General features: G+C 40.3%; 3 protein-coding genes and 1 long non-coding RNA gene across 5 annotated transcripts in view; 3 read left to right on the top strand and 1 right to left on the bottom strand.

Annotated features, from left to right (window-relative positions):
• LOC103989715 (uncharacterized) overlaps positions 1 to 2,136 on the top strand; it is a 2,597-nt gene extending 461 nt beyond the window's left edge. Inside the window, exons 1-2 of the long non-coding RNA XR_010515389.1 lie at positions 1 to 210; positions 1,644 to 2,136. The exon at positions 1 to 210 is cut by the window's left edge and continues 461 nt beyond it. This is a non-coding gene — a long non-coding RNA (uncharacterized LOC103989715). The remainder of the gene's footprint in view (positions 211 to 1,643) is intronic.
• A 1,564-nt stretch (positions 2,137 to 3,700) lies between these two features.
• On the top strand, positions 3,701 to 4,581 carry LOC135642567 (protein DOG1-like 2). The gene has a single exon (XM_065179402.1). The coding sequence runs from the start codon at positions 3,701 to 3,703 to the stop codon at positions 4,379 to 4,381; it is 681 nt and encodes a 226-aa protein (XP_065035474.1). The 3' UTR covers positions 4,382 to 4,581.
• A 1,372-nt stretch (positions 4,582 to 5,953) lies between these two features.
• LOC103988481 (multiprotein-bridging factor 1b) lies at positions 5,954 to 8,223 on the bottom strand. The gene is made up of 4 exons (XM_009407007.3): positions 7,950 to 8,223; positions 7,750 to 7,833; positions 6,511 to 6,593; positions 5,954 to 6,432 (listed from the first exon to the last, which is right to left on the bottom strand). The coding sequence occupies exons 1-4, from the start codon at positions 8,089 to 8,091 to the stop codon at positions 6,313 to 6,315; spliced, it is 429 nt and encodes a 142-aa protein (XP_009405282.2). The 5' UTR covers positions 8,092 to 8,223; the 3' UTR covers positions 5,954 to 6,312.
• Positions 8,224 to 8,772: 549 nt separating this feature from the next.
• LOC135612842 (trihelix transcription factor ENAP1-like) lies at positions 8,773 to 12,741 on the top strand. 2 transcript variants are annotated; one of them, XM_065109598.1, is made up of 2 exons: positions 8,773 to 9,999; positions 12,454 to 12,741. In XM_065109598.1, exons 1-2 carry the CDS (start codon positions 9,138 to 9,140, stop codon positions 12,546 to 12,548), a joined length of 957 nt encoding a protein of 318 aa, XP_064965670.1. In that variant the 5' UTR covers positions 8,773 to 9,137; the 3' UTR covers positions 12,549 to 12,741. The 2 variants fall into 2 exon arrangements, with proteins under 2 accessions (XP_064965670.1, XP_064965724.1); XM_065109652.1 differs by having other exon boundaries at positions 8,782 to 9,999; positions 12,450 to 12,741.
• The last annotated feature ends 2,890 nt before the right edge of the window (positions 12,742 to 15,631 follow it).

The following is a 15,631-nucleotide window of genomic DNA, read 5'->3' as shown; positions in this document are numbered from 1 at the left end:
AGCAGGTACGAGAGAGGGGGAACATGGGCCATTGACAATTGCAGTAGAGGTGTTCGAGCTTATTTCATCGATCGTAGTCATAGAGGTCACCAAGAAAGCAGGGGATGGAGAGGTGTATATGGAATTCTGCAACAAGGAGCTGAAGCCCAGGTTGCTCCACCTCGTATTTGAGTCACCTTCTGTCGGCAAAACTTCTTCCAGCAACAATTGGTAAGATTGGAAAGCAAATTCCTCTTTTTCATCCCATGATTTATCCTATCATTTACTGTCATTTAGATGATTTATTCCTTGTTGTCAAGTGTTAATAAGTGTTGATGAGCAATTTCTATATCAAATTACATACAACAAAATTACAAATCTTTACCTCCAGTTGATTTTTTCTTTTGCTAGTGAATCTCCCCAAATCAACTTCTAAATGAAAGTTCTCTAAAGTTTGTAGATTTTTGATAGATTTAAGAATGCATGAGTTAACCAAGTGACAATTTGCATTATCTATTTGTAGTTTTCTGGCTGTTGAGGTATCCTTCCTTTTGGATTAGAATACATTTCCATTGATTTCAACTTGAATATTTTGTTGATTGAATGTTGTTCGTCCCTGTAAATCACCATTAGGAATAATATGTCTCCAAAAGTTCCGCATGAATTTTTCTATGAAATCTATCGTGTCAAATAGTACTCGCAATACTCGACGATGAACTTTGGCACCATGGTGAATTGCTGATTTATGATCTAGCTTCGAGCATTAGAATTGTGAACATAAACCTTTCTGTTTGCGGAGAAATTACTGTGTATATTGCACCTCTACAGACCCTGCATTGGTAGAAGTTCTACGACCGCCCGAAAGCCCTTTTATTAAACACATCATATACTGGATCTTTAGATTGCTTGAAAAAGAGACTATATTTATGGATGTCAGGATTTTGAATAGTTTTTCTCATAACTTCTATTAGTTATCAGTGCTCTAGTTTTTGCCTTTAGACTATCTCGTAATCTCTTAGTAGGTGCACAGATTGTTTGACATCCTTGACATTCTAGTTATTTGTTAGATGCATAACTTTATCACACAGCATTCCTACAGGATTTTGAATTGCTGCTTTACGATTTAGCGTCAAGCATTAGCATCATGAATATAACCTCTGTTTGCAGGGAAAATACGGTGTATATTGCACCTCTACAAACCCTGCATTGGTCGAAGTTCTATGACTGGCCAAACGCCCTTTTAGTAAACACATCATATATTGGATCTTTAAATTTCTCGAAAAAGAGTTTATATTTATTGATGTCAGGATTTTGGATATTTTTTCGTAACTTGAATTATAGTTATTCGTGCTCTACTTTTTGCTTTCAGACTATCTCATGATCTCTTAGTAGATGCACAAATTGTTTGACGTCCTTAGACATTCCAAGTATTTATTAGATTCATGCCTTTATCATACCAGCATTCCTATCATCGTTTTAGACTTCATGCCTTTCACTGATCTTGATAGAATGACAGTGGGCAACAAATATCTCATTGGAGTTTTTTGACCTGAACAAAGATATTAAAAGTTAATTGAAATGCTAATCGTTGTGCTTCAAGAGCATTTCCTCAATTACTTCTTTGTTCTATCTCAGTGAATGATCTTCTTCTATCATGTTTTCAGGTTTATCTGTTCATACCGTGCATGCATCTCAGAAGCTGTATCGCCATTCGACCAGTGAGACATTTAGAGATGAAGAGGGCTTTTCTCAGTGTTCTGCCAGTCATTCTCCCTGGTGGATAATACCGCTATTTGTGACTCTATTAAGCCAAAAGCCAATGATGTGCCACAATTACTCTCTCTATTGTCTCTCTCTCTCTCCATCAAGAAGAGGTGTCAAGCTTTTGAGAGTTGTTCATTTCATGCTGTGATTTCTTCAGCGATCGAAATCATTGCAATCATATTAATTGTGTATCGACAAGACCTAGTAAGGCTTCATCATACTCTCTTCGGATCGACCCAGATTGTGTTGCTCCATCTTTGTGGTCTTATTCTGAGTAGTTAGCTTTTGTGCATATGTGCACAGCCTTACAGCATGGAATTAGGAGTGACTTATGCTTGTATAGAATATGAACATTTTTATAAATAATACTTCTTATTTATTTATTTATTTTAACTAAGTCTTTATATACATCTTAAACTTTGGCCTGATGATAGTGTACCAGATCCACTTACCAAAGTTTAACTCGAAACATCAATTGATATATTTTTCAAAGATGTCAACTAGCTTAGTTAGTAAAGATCTCGATAGTTTATCGTAAGGTTTTGAATTTGAAATTTACATACGTCATATATTTTTTTATAAATAAATAAATAAATAAATAATATTCTAATATCTAAATTTTGGATTTATGAATAAAAGGATGAGATTTTAAAAGAAAATTTGGTTGGATATTTCGAGAATTATCTAGAAGATAGGTTAAAAAAGAAAATTTGGTTTCAGGTATTAAGTGATAACCCCCACTCGACACTTAAGTATATTATGATGTGAGCTTAATAAACTTCAAATAAAACAAAAGATAATGAAAAATCATTTGGTCTTGCATATTCACTCCTTTAAAGAAAGGGATTTCTTCTTTGGTGGAGGAAAAAGACGTAAAATAGATCCTTAGCTTTTTTTATCCTTTTTATTTAGCGAAAATAATCGTGGTGAAAGAAGGAGAAGACTCGAACCCCAAGAGAAGCGAAAAGAAAAGCTTAGACCGAGGTAGATAATTTTTTTTTTCTTTTATCTCGATAACTAAAGTGAGCTGTTGATAGGAAAATAATAGCACTGTTAACTCACTCCGTCATCTACGTTGTGAAAGCCACCTAAGCAAAGGGATATACAATTCCTATTAACCCTATGTAGTCATCAATAGTAGAACAATCCATCGACCTCTTTCTGTCTCAACCCCTAAAAAAAGACTAATAAAGTCTACTCCTCGCCTTCCGCCCACTGGCATTCTCAACTACGACTAGGGGAAGACCCGCACGCACGCACGCATTAAAGTCCGACAACATAACTTGAGTTCCCTAACTCTTCCTTCTAAACAAACGGTGCATAGAAAGGAACTTTCCCAACTCTTCTATATCTGATTTGATCCAGAAGGCACGAGTTTGGAAGGAAGATCAACGTGGCATGTGGATTCTTTTGATAAACTCGTGCCTTCTAGATCAAACCAGAATTCTCAAGTAACGATACCAAGGCGATAACAGCTGTAATGATCGTCGTCGAGTTGAGTTTCGGCTCACAGCTGTTGCTTCCCTTCCCAGCACTCGCCATGTCAACTCTCACCTTGAGCTTGGCATCGGCACCCCCGCCACCAATACTTTCCCTACCCTTTTGCGCTGTTACTCTCGTTCGTACCTGGCTTGTGACGATGCAGTGCCGTGGGCCCGTACGGGACCCGCTTTTGAGGCCACATCGACTCCAGCAGCAATTCGGGTAAACGGGTAGTACGGAGGAAGTGTGTTTATAGCCAGCAACAGTTTGTCTACTCGTTCGTCCTCACTCAGTATAGCACCTGAATCATGACTTGAGACAGAGGCATGGCCCACATGGGATTCCACGACTCACGAGGCAGGTGTGGTTTCGGATCGATAGAAAAAATGTAGGGCAAGAAGGATCGTTTTTGTTTGTGGAGCTTTTGGGGCCGCTATAAGTAGGGCCTTGCTCGATCCCTCACAACTCGCCGACCATGGACTCGGACGAGTTCATCTTCGTGGCGGTGTGGCCGCGCGAGCTCAGCCGCCTGCGGCGCGATCTCCGCTGCGCCCGCGGGGACGCGGACCGCGCTCTCGTCGACCGGGCCATCGCGCTGTACGAGTGCTTCTTCCGCGCCCGGTCCACCGCCGCACGGTCCGACCCGGTCCGCGCATACGCCGCGCCATGGGCCACCGCGCTGGAGCGTGCCGCCCACTGGGTCGCTGGGTGGCGCCCCAACGCACTCATCCACCTCCTCTACTCCGAGTCGAGCCTCCGGTTCGAGTCGCAGCTGCCGGACCTCCTCCTGGGCGTGCACTCGGGCGACCTGGGCGACCTTAGCTCGGCGCAGCTGGGCCGGATCGACGAGCTCCAGCGGCGGACAATACGGGGGGAACTGGAGATCAGTGCGGAGATGGCGGCGGTGCAGGAGGGTCTGGCGGAGCCGTTCCCGCGCTCGGACGCGGAGCTGGAGGGGAAGGTGGGCGAGCTGAGGCGGGTGATGGAGAGGGCGGACGAGCTGCGGCTGCGGACGCTGCGGGAGGTGGTGGACATACTGGAGCCGGTGCAGGCGGTGGACCTCTTGGTGGCGGCGGCAGACCTTGAGATCGGGTTGCGGGAGTTCGGCCTCTCGCAGGATGGCAGCCGAGTCGGGCCACAGGGTCGAGCGAGTTGAGATAATAGTAGTAATAAGAAGAAGAAAATAGACCATCTCTTTGGTCACCCTTAGTTTTACCGAGCTAATGACATGGTGGGACCGACCCTTAATGGTCTTTTTCTTTGGAAAAAATCGTGTGTAACTGTTCCGAATATTTGTCCCTCTAAATTATATATAAAATATTCCTCAAAATAAAATAAAAAAAACACTGATATCCACTAACTATTGTTTATATACATACACATTAAAATTGGTGATGATAAATATACTATTTGAACCCGATAAATTTTTAAAAAAATAAAAACAACGGCCAAAATGCCTTTCTACGTTTTTTTCTTTTTAAAAGATATTATATCTACAAATTTGAATTGATCAAACAAAGCTTGAACAACGGGATCATCCACTTATTTAGTGGAAAAAGGACTTTGTTGTAGGTTGTATCACCTACAACAAGATGAGTAAGACAAAAGATACAGTATATCTCTATGTAGTTCTTTTTTCTATACAGTTGTCATTGGAGGAGAAAATAAAAAGACATTCCAATGGAGTGAAAGATATTTTAAGGTTTTGAATTTTCACATAGATTTTTAGTGATTTATGCTTTCGAACACATGATGGGACACATGAGTAATAGAATTCATAAGAATACATATGCTAATCCTAAATTTTACATTTAGATAATCCCAAGATGAATTTAAAGCCCTGAAAAAGGGGAATATTAAATAATTGCATCTAATTCTTCAATCTCTCTCTCTCTCAAAAAAAAAAAAAACTCAATAAGAGAGAAAGAAGTTGGATTGAGAAGAACAAAGCTTCGAGAATTAAAATTAAAGAATTTTTTTTTAATTAACTATTAGTGGAGTAAACCTTTACCACTTTTAAAGTATCAAACTGAGGCAAGTGTTTTCTATTTCAAACACCATATCAAGTAGCCAAGCAAGCAATGGGCAACAGAACATGCCTTCCTACTTTTCCTTGGAACATGTCTAGTAGTATGGCATGATCCTCTCATGCAAAGGAATGGTCTTTGGTAGCTTCTTCTGTTTAACCTTCCTACTTTTCCCTACAACATACCTAATTTTGTGGCAAATATGGCCATCAGACAATGTACCCCATTCTTGGAGCGTTGAAATGGAAATCTTTTGTTCCAATACTGGCCGGTATGTCGCGAACAAAGTCGAAACATATTCTTTTCTTATCCAAGACCTTCTTACCAAGAGCAAAATCATTGCTAATTAAACTAGTTAATACAGAGAATAATTTGGAAAGTTTGTTGAGTGCACGCATGGATAAAGTGTCAGCTTCAAAAGAAGAAAAATAAAAATAAAAATGTTTAGTAAAGAAAAAAAAGGAAACATCTTCATAATGAATTTACTTGTAGATTTGTTATATTTATCATCATTAAACAAGAATCCAATATTTTCCTATAAAACAATCAGGCACTCATTAGAGAATCATATAAACCTACTTTTTCGCAAAAAATATCATGGAAATAGAAATGTTTAGCAACAAATTATAGAAGTAAAAGCTTCTTGAAATTTTATAAATTGCAGAAGAATTTGAAGTTTTTGCAAGTACCTATAAACAACATACACCAATTCTCAAGCTTTTGATTTCTATAAATAAAGAGCAAACAAAAATTGATACTAACACAACCTGAACAAATGGAGGTGCTTCAAAATATCATACAGACCAACAAGGTTACAAGGCTTTTAACTATGAACTTTACGGTTTTGGAATCCCATATGCATATCCAAACATCTGAAGTAGCTTAGTTTTATGTTATTTTCTTAGGATTTCGGCCATAGCAATTAGTCTTATAGGTATCCATAGGATTTCAAATTAAACACACAAAAAGAGCTAAAAATGCCTTGGCAGCAGATTTCACATGCACATGCTGACCACAACTACACATATGAAATATCCATATCATGCACTCACGATGTTCTCTACTTTTTACCTCGAAGCTTCACCCCGAGCACCCTTTCAAGTTTGGTAACTATCTGTTGATTCGGAATGGCATTTCCTGACTCATATTCTTGAATCACCTGGGGCTTCTCATTAATCAGCTGTGAGACATTATGGGTCACTTAGCACTGATATGGACATAACAATTCAAACAAAGAGCCAAACGAAAGAGAGATTACCTGTGCAAGTTGGGCCTGTGTTAACTTCTTGTCCAGACGAGCTTGCATGATATTCTTCTTCAGTTCAGTTGACACTCGCTCATCTTGATAGAGATGCAGAGATGAGGATCATGTCATAACAAGAAAAGAAGCATATAGAACCATCGTGATAATGAATGTGCATAATTAACTGAATAATATCATTAACTTGAGCAGATAAATTGCAATTAAGTAGAGATATTCTGTCAAACCTAATTCGCTAGGACTACTTTCAATGAGGCAGCTGGGAAAAAGCACATAATGGAGAACTGAACAGAAAATAAGAACTATCTATCTGTTGATAGTCAGTGATAAAATGACATAATTTGAACATTGGTTGTCCAATAAGAACATCCATTCCAATGACAATAACAAGCCTTAATGTGTAAATGGACCTCTTGCCAACATTTATCGCTGGTAACAGCAATATCACCAGTCAAACTAAGAGGGACCAAATCATATCCTATGGCCTCTAACATAGCTTTCTGAGGCCCTCCTCTATCTGTTCTTGCATCTCAAATCATAACTCAATTTACCTCATCTAATGAGTGCTTCTATATGTTTCTTTTGAACACTTGAAACATTGTTTCAGTCGATCATGGAGAGACAAGAATTTTGATTAGCATGCAGGGTTTCATTTTTTTATAAACAATTACATAGTTGAAATTTTGCACTAATATTTAATACATCACTGTTGGGGGTGAGAGTATATTTGGCATAAATATGAGATGAGAACAGACATATGCTCAACCCAAAACAACCCTCTAGTGAGTCAAGATTTATCGACTTGGATCACACCCATGCAACTGGTCAGTCAAATCCGACTGTGCCAAAATGGACTAAACCATGTTTTACATTATCTTCAGGAAAAAATGGGGGTCTTCGAGTGATAGCATCAAGGAAACATATGGCCGAACCAAACTCAACCCAAAGGTCTCATGAAACAACAAATCATTGTGGTCCACATTGGGACTGATTTAACCTAACCATTTCAGGTCAAGATACCTAGAGAAGTTGATGAGGGCGCAGCCACAGTTGACGACAATCTAAATCAAATTTAGAGATGTGAATTTTATCTTCTTAATAGATTCTTTATATTCTGGCACCAATTAGTAACATAATAATGACACGAGAAGTATTGAACTATTAACAAATTAAACATAAACGCAGAAAGAATAACGAAGAAATCATCATCAGAAAACAAAAACATCGACCACTCACGGGAAAGATTCTCGGTTTCCTCGTCCAGCTTCCTTGTGTTCAAAGAAGTGCTGCTAGAGGCAGCTTTGTTCGTGCCAGCATTGGCTGCAAAAGACACACAAACAACCCCATGAATGAACGAACTCCGATCAATAAGGTCAAAAAAATATTCCCAGACGACAATAACATCAGAATCCAAGGGAGAAAATCCCACGTCCTACACTTTCTGGTGGTCTCGATATCGGCGCCGCTGCGGCGGGCGGCGTTGACGGCCTTCTCGTCCTTCTTGGCGGCGGCGGTGGGCGCCTTCTTGCGGAGCACGACGGGCTCCCAGTCCTGCGAGATCGGACCGTTCCCGGCCATCGAGATCGCCTCCCCGGTCGCTATTCGCGGATAAGGTTGTTTCCAATCGATGCTTCACCCTCGACCAGGGCTAAAATGCGGAGAGGGAAAAAGAGAGCGAAGGAAGGAGACACCAACCGAAGGTAGCATTTATGATCGCGGGAGACATGGATCCATTATATCCGGATCTCGTACAAGAGGTTCCAAAGTAAAGGCACCATCTGCATAAAATGTCCCTTTCAAATCAGATATTTTTCTATTTATTCTGAATATATATACGCAAAATATTTCTGTAAGACTTAAAATTTTGGGAATTTAATCTATATAAATTGAATTAACTCAGATTAGATAATGTTAATGACTGTTAACATTGCGCCATTCCCTGCGTTCTGAATGCGGTCATATTTGGGTCCCACAGTGGGGGCCGAATTTTATCGCCACGTAGGAATCCCGTTGGACGACGCTTTCAGCAGCGAATTGCGGTCCACTTTTTCGCGGAGTTCGAAAGCACAAAAGGAAGTGAAATGCTCATTTTACCCTTAACCCCTCCACCACGACCGGATTAGTCTGGTCTGATCCTGTAGGGGTAATATAGGAACTGCGTTCCGGAGACCCTTTCCTTTTCGTTATCCGACTCGGCGCCACCGCTCACGTTGTGACGGACGAAAACATTACTGTTATCCACAAATTTTACGCGCCTTCGAACTCGTTCTCTCTCTCTCTCTCTCTCCCTCCCCCGGCGGTCTGATCCCTGCGACCCTGAAACCAACGGCGGCGATGCTCCGTTCCGGTGGGTCCCCCCAACGTCGGCGCACGCGTCGATCCCCGGCGCACATTCACGTGACCCTCACGTGCCCCGGCCCCCCTTATCAGCCGGCGCCTGTCGCCGCTCTTTTCCACCTACCCCACACCCGGCCCATCCCTTTCTCTCGGTCCGTCCGTCCGTCCGTCCGACCCTGACCTTAACCCTAACCCTAACGACGGCGATTAAATAAGACGCAGACGGAGTGAGGGAGAGAGAGAGAGAGAGAGGGATAGGAGAAGGGAATTTGGAATTGGATCGGGAGATGGAGGGGAGAGAGGTGGCGCCGTCGAGGCCGCCGAATCCGGCGATGCCGTACCGCGAGGACTGCTGGAGCGAGGGGGAGACGTCGGCCCTGGTGGACGCCTGGGGCGACCGCTACATCGAGCTGAACCGCGGGAACCTCCGGCAGAAGGACTGGCAGGAGGTAGCCGATTCCGTCAACTCCCGCCGGGGTGCCGGTCGCCGCCCGCCCCGCACCGACGTCCAGTGCAAGAACCGGATCGACACCCTCAAGAAGAAGTACAAGGTCGAGAAGGCTCGGATCACCTCCGGCGGTGCGGAGAGCCAGTGGCCCTTCTTCTCCCGCCTCGATGCCCTCATCGGATCCGCCTCGGCCCCTGCCGTAAAGAAAGCCCCCGCCTCGCCGCCTCTCGCCTTGCCGCTCCCTTTCCACCGCAGGGGCACGCCCTTGCCTGCCGCCGCCGCTGTGCGCTCGGCGGAACGGAGGGAGAAACGGCAGGTCGCCAGCGAGTTCCCTGTGGACAACCCGTTCTTTAGACGCGCGGCCGCTGCGGCAGCCGCAGCGGCCGCAGAGGACGACGAGGATGAGGAGGAGGAGGAGGTGGAGGGTTCCGATTCGCTCTCAAGGTCATCTTCAAAGCTCGGAAGAGGGCTGAAGAGAGGGAGGGAAGGAGAGGGCAACGGGATTCGGGAACTGGCTAAGGCGATCACGAGGTTTGCAGAGATTTACGAGAGGGTGGAAGAGTCAAAGCAGAAGCAGATGATGGAGCTGGAAAAGCAGCGGATGGAGTTTGCTAAGGCGCTGGAGTTCCAGAAAATGCAGATCTTCGTGGATTCACAACTGCAGCTTGCGAAGATCAAGCGTGTCAAGCGGTCAGACACTGGTGAGAGATATGAATTCCTTCTCTTTAATCCTATTGTTCTCTATATGTTGGTAAAAGTTCAGTTTCTTTTCTTTTTGGTTGCATATGTTTTGCTAATACTTGTGGCTTTGTTTATGAGAGGTTCTAATCATTTTGTTTCGGCATGTGAACCAATCAGTCATATGACAACAACTCCAAAGATGTGTTGTTTTTCTTTAGTTTTTTTGTCAGGGAATTTAGAAGATAACTGTAGATTATGGATTTAAATACAATATCCGTAAGGTTTGCATGTTTTCAGTAGTTTAAGCTACTTATCAAGTTTAAAAAGTAATGATTCTCAATTTGAACAATATCATAAGCAAAGAACATATACTAATGTCTCATTTGGTATGGGGAATACATAGCGATTTATTATGAAGCTCTGTATTTTTGGCCACGTAAGAATTTCAATAGCTTATCCTATTCAACTTTTCAAATCCTTTCCTCATTTATTTTCCGTAGTGTATTTAGCATGGAAATTTTGTAGGAATTTGGGCCAATCACCCTTAAAATTCCAGGTTTTAAGTCCTAATCTTTAAATCATTCCCTCCAAATTCTAGGACTCAAATTCCACAATTTACAAGTTCTCACCCATTCACCCATGTTTCACATCTGCTTGTTCAGACACAAAAGTTGATTATTTTTTTGGAATTTGGATGCACTCTAACATAAGATTTGGATCACTGGAATTATTTGCTTTGAGATCTGAAATGATGTAGATCCTTTTTGACACTTTGATGGTCAAAATTTAATGTATTTAGCTCCTATTTAAGCCCGTACAACCAAGGTAGAGAATATGCTTTCTCAGCTTCCTCTTTCAACTGAAGCCTCTTCTAGACTTGTTGCATTGCGGATAGTGGATATTTGGTTATATCACTGATGAAATCTGTTTCTGAATGGTTGACCCTTCCAATTGTCTCTAACTGTAATGTGACTAAAACTTGATCTTGATTTGTCTGTTGTTTTACCATCAGCTAAATTGCTTGTCCATTTGATCAAACTGTTTAATGGTTTCATCATCAAGGATCCGGTTGCCAAGTTTCAATTAATTAATGCTAATATTTTCATATTCATGAAATGATTTGGCTTCATTCTTCAAATGATATCTGGCTGGATCATAGTCAAAGATCAGAATTATTGTATCTTTGTCATTGAATGCAGATAGTGGATTAACAAAATGGTTGATTATGGGGTTTAGGAACATTCTGGGATTTCATCGTACAATATTTTCACACATGTACATATTTGTGTCTTCTTGTGGTCATGTACCTCACATGTTGTAGTTGGCCTGGTTCATATAAAAACTGAATATTCTACTCAAGGGAACTTTTGTCTTTTCCTGTGTCTGTGTGTGATCCTCTTTTCTTCCTTTTCTGATATGTACATGTTTGTACTTGTAATTTAGTTCTATTTATCGCACATGTCCTTTATTCTGCATCGGAAATTCTGTTCCCATAGTCAGCATATTTGTTTTGCTTACTTGACCATCTGCCATACTGACCCCCTAATCACACTTTTTGACTGAAGCACCATATTTGCTTATTTACATTCAAACTTTAACAACAGTATTCTTGTTGGTATCTGCTCTTAAGTCTTATGTACTGAATCTCCTCAATCACCTGTCAGAAATTCTTGAGAATATAAATTATTGAATTTTTTCTTGTACATTATGTTTGTAATGTACACATTCGTACTACAGTTGACTTTTGTCTACATGGCACTTGAGGATATAACTTGTGTCAGGTTCATTAGTGTGTTTTAATGTCTAAACAAATCATGTACTGGAACTTGAATGTTATATGGTGATTTTCCTTTTATCCTTTAAAATATTAATTATTTGTTTGCATGATATAATAGCCTTTCATGATGCTCTTCGGAAACAACAGTCATGCTGAGTAATAACTAATCAAATTTTGTAGTTTCATAAAGCTTTATAATCGCAAAGCTGCAGAATGACAAATCGGTCCATGTTGAAGCGATTTGTATGAAATGGTTATACCTTCCATCTCCCTGATGCACCTATTATAATAATTTCCTAAATCAGCAGAAGTGGTAAGAATTCACCTTAAGTAATATATTGATATGGATCAAAACAATAAGTAAATAGATTGACGCAGCCTGTGCTGCATTGGCCTAGCTGATGGGTCATACAATTCATGGTTGGAATCTCTTATCAACTTTCATTATATAGCATTTGAGTATGTTATTCTCTATTAGATGTAACAACAGAAATTGCAGTTTCTCAAGATGTCTTTATTGGTGATTAGTTGCTTCTGAACATGAAGCTGTTTAATGTAATTTATAACCAATTATGATGTTTAAGAAGACATCCAAACAATTCCATTCTATATTTTTCAGTGGTTAGGTTGCATCGGTCATTGTTCAGTATTACCTCCAATTGGATGTGTGCTTACAATTTTCTCTTTTTTCAGATAGTTATATGTAGCATGCTCTGGTTCAACTTCATATCGATGATGCAATTGGAGGGCCATTTAACAGCGAAGTATATGCTATGTAAGCTGACATCTTAGTAGTTTGTTAATTAGTATTTTTTTATTATTGATCAGGAATTAAAAGATGATGAACTGTGTGTGCTCTGCAGCAGTCACTGCTGTCTATAAAGGTAACTTCTTAGCTTGTCTATGCAGCCACTACTGCGATACTTTAGCACAAGTTTGCATCAAATGCATTTTAATTCGAAGGAAAGTTTTGCCTTGTCTTTTATTACTTGGTTTTGCCTGTTCATAGTATCCTTTTCTCATCTGTGTTATATTTTGGACTACTATGAATTATGTTAATGTGTCACCACATATATAGTTTGTAGGCCTCTGTGGGGCTTCCTTTTGGCTCGATGACTGAAGCTTGAGCTGCTATCAAGCCAGATCTTGTTGTGCCAATTACTTTTTTTCTTAAATTTTAACAATAGCGTTAATACAAATTGAACTAATGCAGGTCGCATCATGTTTCCTGATAAGAGTTTAAGACGTGAAAATTAATATAAACTAAATGCCTTTTTTGAATTAGATTTGCATCTCCAGTAGTATCATATGTTGTGTATTTTGTGAATCTAATATAATGGGATAACAAATCCATTTGCTTGATAAATCCGAAGTACACAATTTCATGTTTGTATTGTCTTAGTCATCAGTCAGGCCTCGGGTTTGTATCGTCTGCATCCTATTAGTTCATGTTGTATTAGTCGTCCGTCAGGGCTTGAAATCACTCGATACATTGATGTGTCTTGATTTTTATTGAGATTTTTATCGAGAAAGAAATGGTATAGAGTTTGTATCATCTAATATCCGGTGATATTGATCTTGTGCCGAGCACATCGTGTCATTTACCCCAGTGGTGATCTTATATTGTGATGTGTTGTTTCATAGGTAGCTCTTTCTCATGATGCAATGCAATGACGATTGTGATATGTGTCATAAGTAGCTCTTTCTGGAACATAATTTATCATGATGCAATGCAATGAGATAAATGATCGTCGACGTCCACTAGTTTGGATTGTTTAAGCATTCATATATCTTTCTAGAGATAGTCATAGCTTGACTTGTACAGGATCAGTGCCACTCTCGCCTAAGTACGTTTAATTATGGAGTTTCGATGCAATCCGATATGTTGAGATGATCGCATGACCACACCCGTATTGCATTCGTTGTTGGGTGCCTAAGTTCATCTCACGGACCAATCCGGATGGAGAGGTATTGGATCGCGCCAGGTTGCTGGGTCCACTAGTTTGGATTGTTTAAGCATTCATCGTAATTTGCTCGATTTTTCTTATTTATTTCTACTATAGGTTGAGTTTATTCCATCAGAAATACATCAACTTTAAAGTTCTAATGGGATGGGGATCTAAGATTGTACACATGAGATTCGATGTAATGTTCATGTCTTTTGTTTTTATTCATATTTTGCACAACATGTAGAGAGTTTGCAATAGGTTTGACAATCCTATTTTGGTTAGCTTTTGTTATTATTTTAGACTTGTAAATATAGGTTGTATGTAGTCATCGTGTAAAGAAACAATTACCTAGAAATAAATCATTCAGATAATCATTTTGGGGGTTTTTTAGCTTCGTAGAGTAGTGCAAAGTGTTAACTAGCATAACACTCGGGAGCTACCTAAGTAGCACTTGTAGCGACTTTTAGCCATGACAGACGATCTTGGATCCTTTGTCGCACTATTATTCAGAGGTTACGAAATCTATGTTTATGATTTATATTGTCTATCAAGTATTTGCTGAAATGATTGCTTGTGGAATCCCGAGTTAAATGCTTTTTCTAACTCGTCTTCTCTTTTGTAGGTCCTTAAGGGACAATAAGAGGTTTCGGAAAGGTTGACCCTTGCAGATGGACATCCAAGGGTGTCGCACGATTTAGGCAAAATCAACTAAGTCTGTGATAGATGGTATCAAAGCGGGACAAATACACTTAGAAACACTTGGTATACAAACGTGGGAGACCTAATTGAGTTGTATTCAGGCCAGCTAACACGTGCAACCATTTAAGAGAAATAAGTTTTGAGATGTAAGGAAATGAATCATTTAGAAGAGTGAGCATCTGAGACTAGCATTCAGAGGAATGGTCAACCCTTTGCACGAGATGCACCATAAGGACAAGCAAAGTGAGAAGAACGCATAGCACACAAAGGTTGTGATAACTGAGTTCGAGCTATAGCTCAATATTATCAACCAAACTTGATGGTGCTCAAGACAACCAAGGCGCTTGGCAAATAATAAGACTATATAAGGATGGATGGGTTGCTCAGTGACCGAAAGAGTTGTGCAAAGCTCACAGAGGTGGGGGAAATTACTAACTCAAAGAATTTGGTACTCATGTAAGGGCTTGTATAAGGATGATAGGCTATATGTAGCCATCCTAAGATAACTAAAACTCGACATCATAGAATATTAAAACTTTTCTCTTTAGCATGAAAAGAATACACTCATAGAATACTAAAGTGTGTAGTAAATTTAGCATATTACTAAACCTTAAGGGGTGCAATGAGAGCTATATTGGTAAAGAGTCACAATCTAGCAAGTGTATTCACAGTAGCAGAATATGGCATAGTTTGTTCAACAAGGCAGAGCAGTCCAAGGGGATGGTGGTCTTTGAAATTTTCAGAGGGAAGGATTTTAAGAGAAAAGTTGTCCCAACGGGATAAATATTTAGGAGGGATAAGTCATGGTTCTTTAGAGAAAGAATCATATGTAACGAATCGCACATATTAAAGAGTATCTGAAGACAATAGGTCCATAAAGCTCAATGGACTGAGCGAGCGACGAGAAATCATTACGTAATGTCACATGAGGTAATACGTTAGTAGATACATTACGAGATAAAGTGAGAGAGTAACCCAAGGCAACATCAAATGAAGGCACACTTAGAGATAATATAAATATCAAAAGTCAAATGAAGGCCACCATCAACTAGATGCAAACTGAGCAGAACAACTTGGGTGGAACTTGGTGAAGTGCCCAAGTCACATGAAGTTAGTTGACATAGAAGATGGAACATGGAGCGAAAGCACAAAACTTTTCCAGGACAAAAGTCAAAGACAAACTCCTATAGAGGTAAGGGCAAGATCATATCATTTCATGAGTATCTC

This window comes from Musa acuminata, chromosome BXJ1-1 (assembly GCF_036884655.1).
Source record: "Musa acuminata AAA Group cultivar baxijiao chromosome BXJ1-1, Cavendish_Baxijiao_AAA, whole genome shotgun sequence".
Lineage (NCBI taxonomy): Eukaryota > Viridiplantae > Streptophyta > Magnoliopsida > Zingiberales > Musaceae > Musa > Musa acuminata.
The sequence above is the reverse complement of the archived record's forward strand: the minus strand, read 5'-3'. Positions and strand labels throughout refer to the sequence as shown.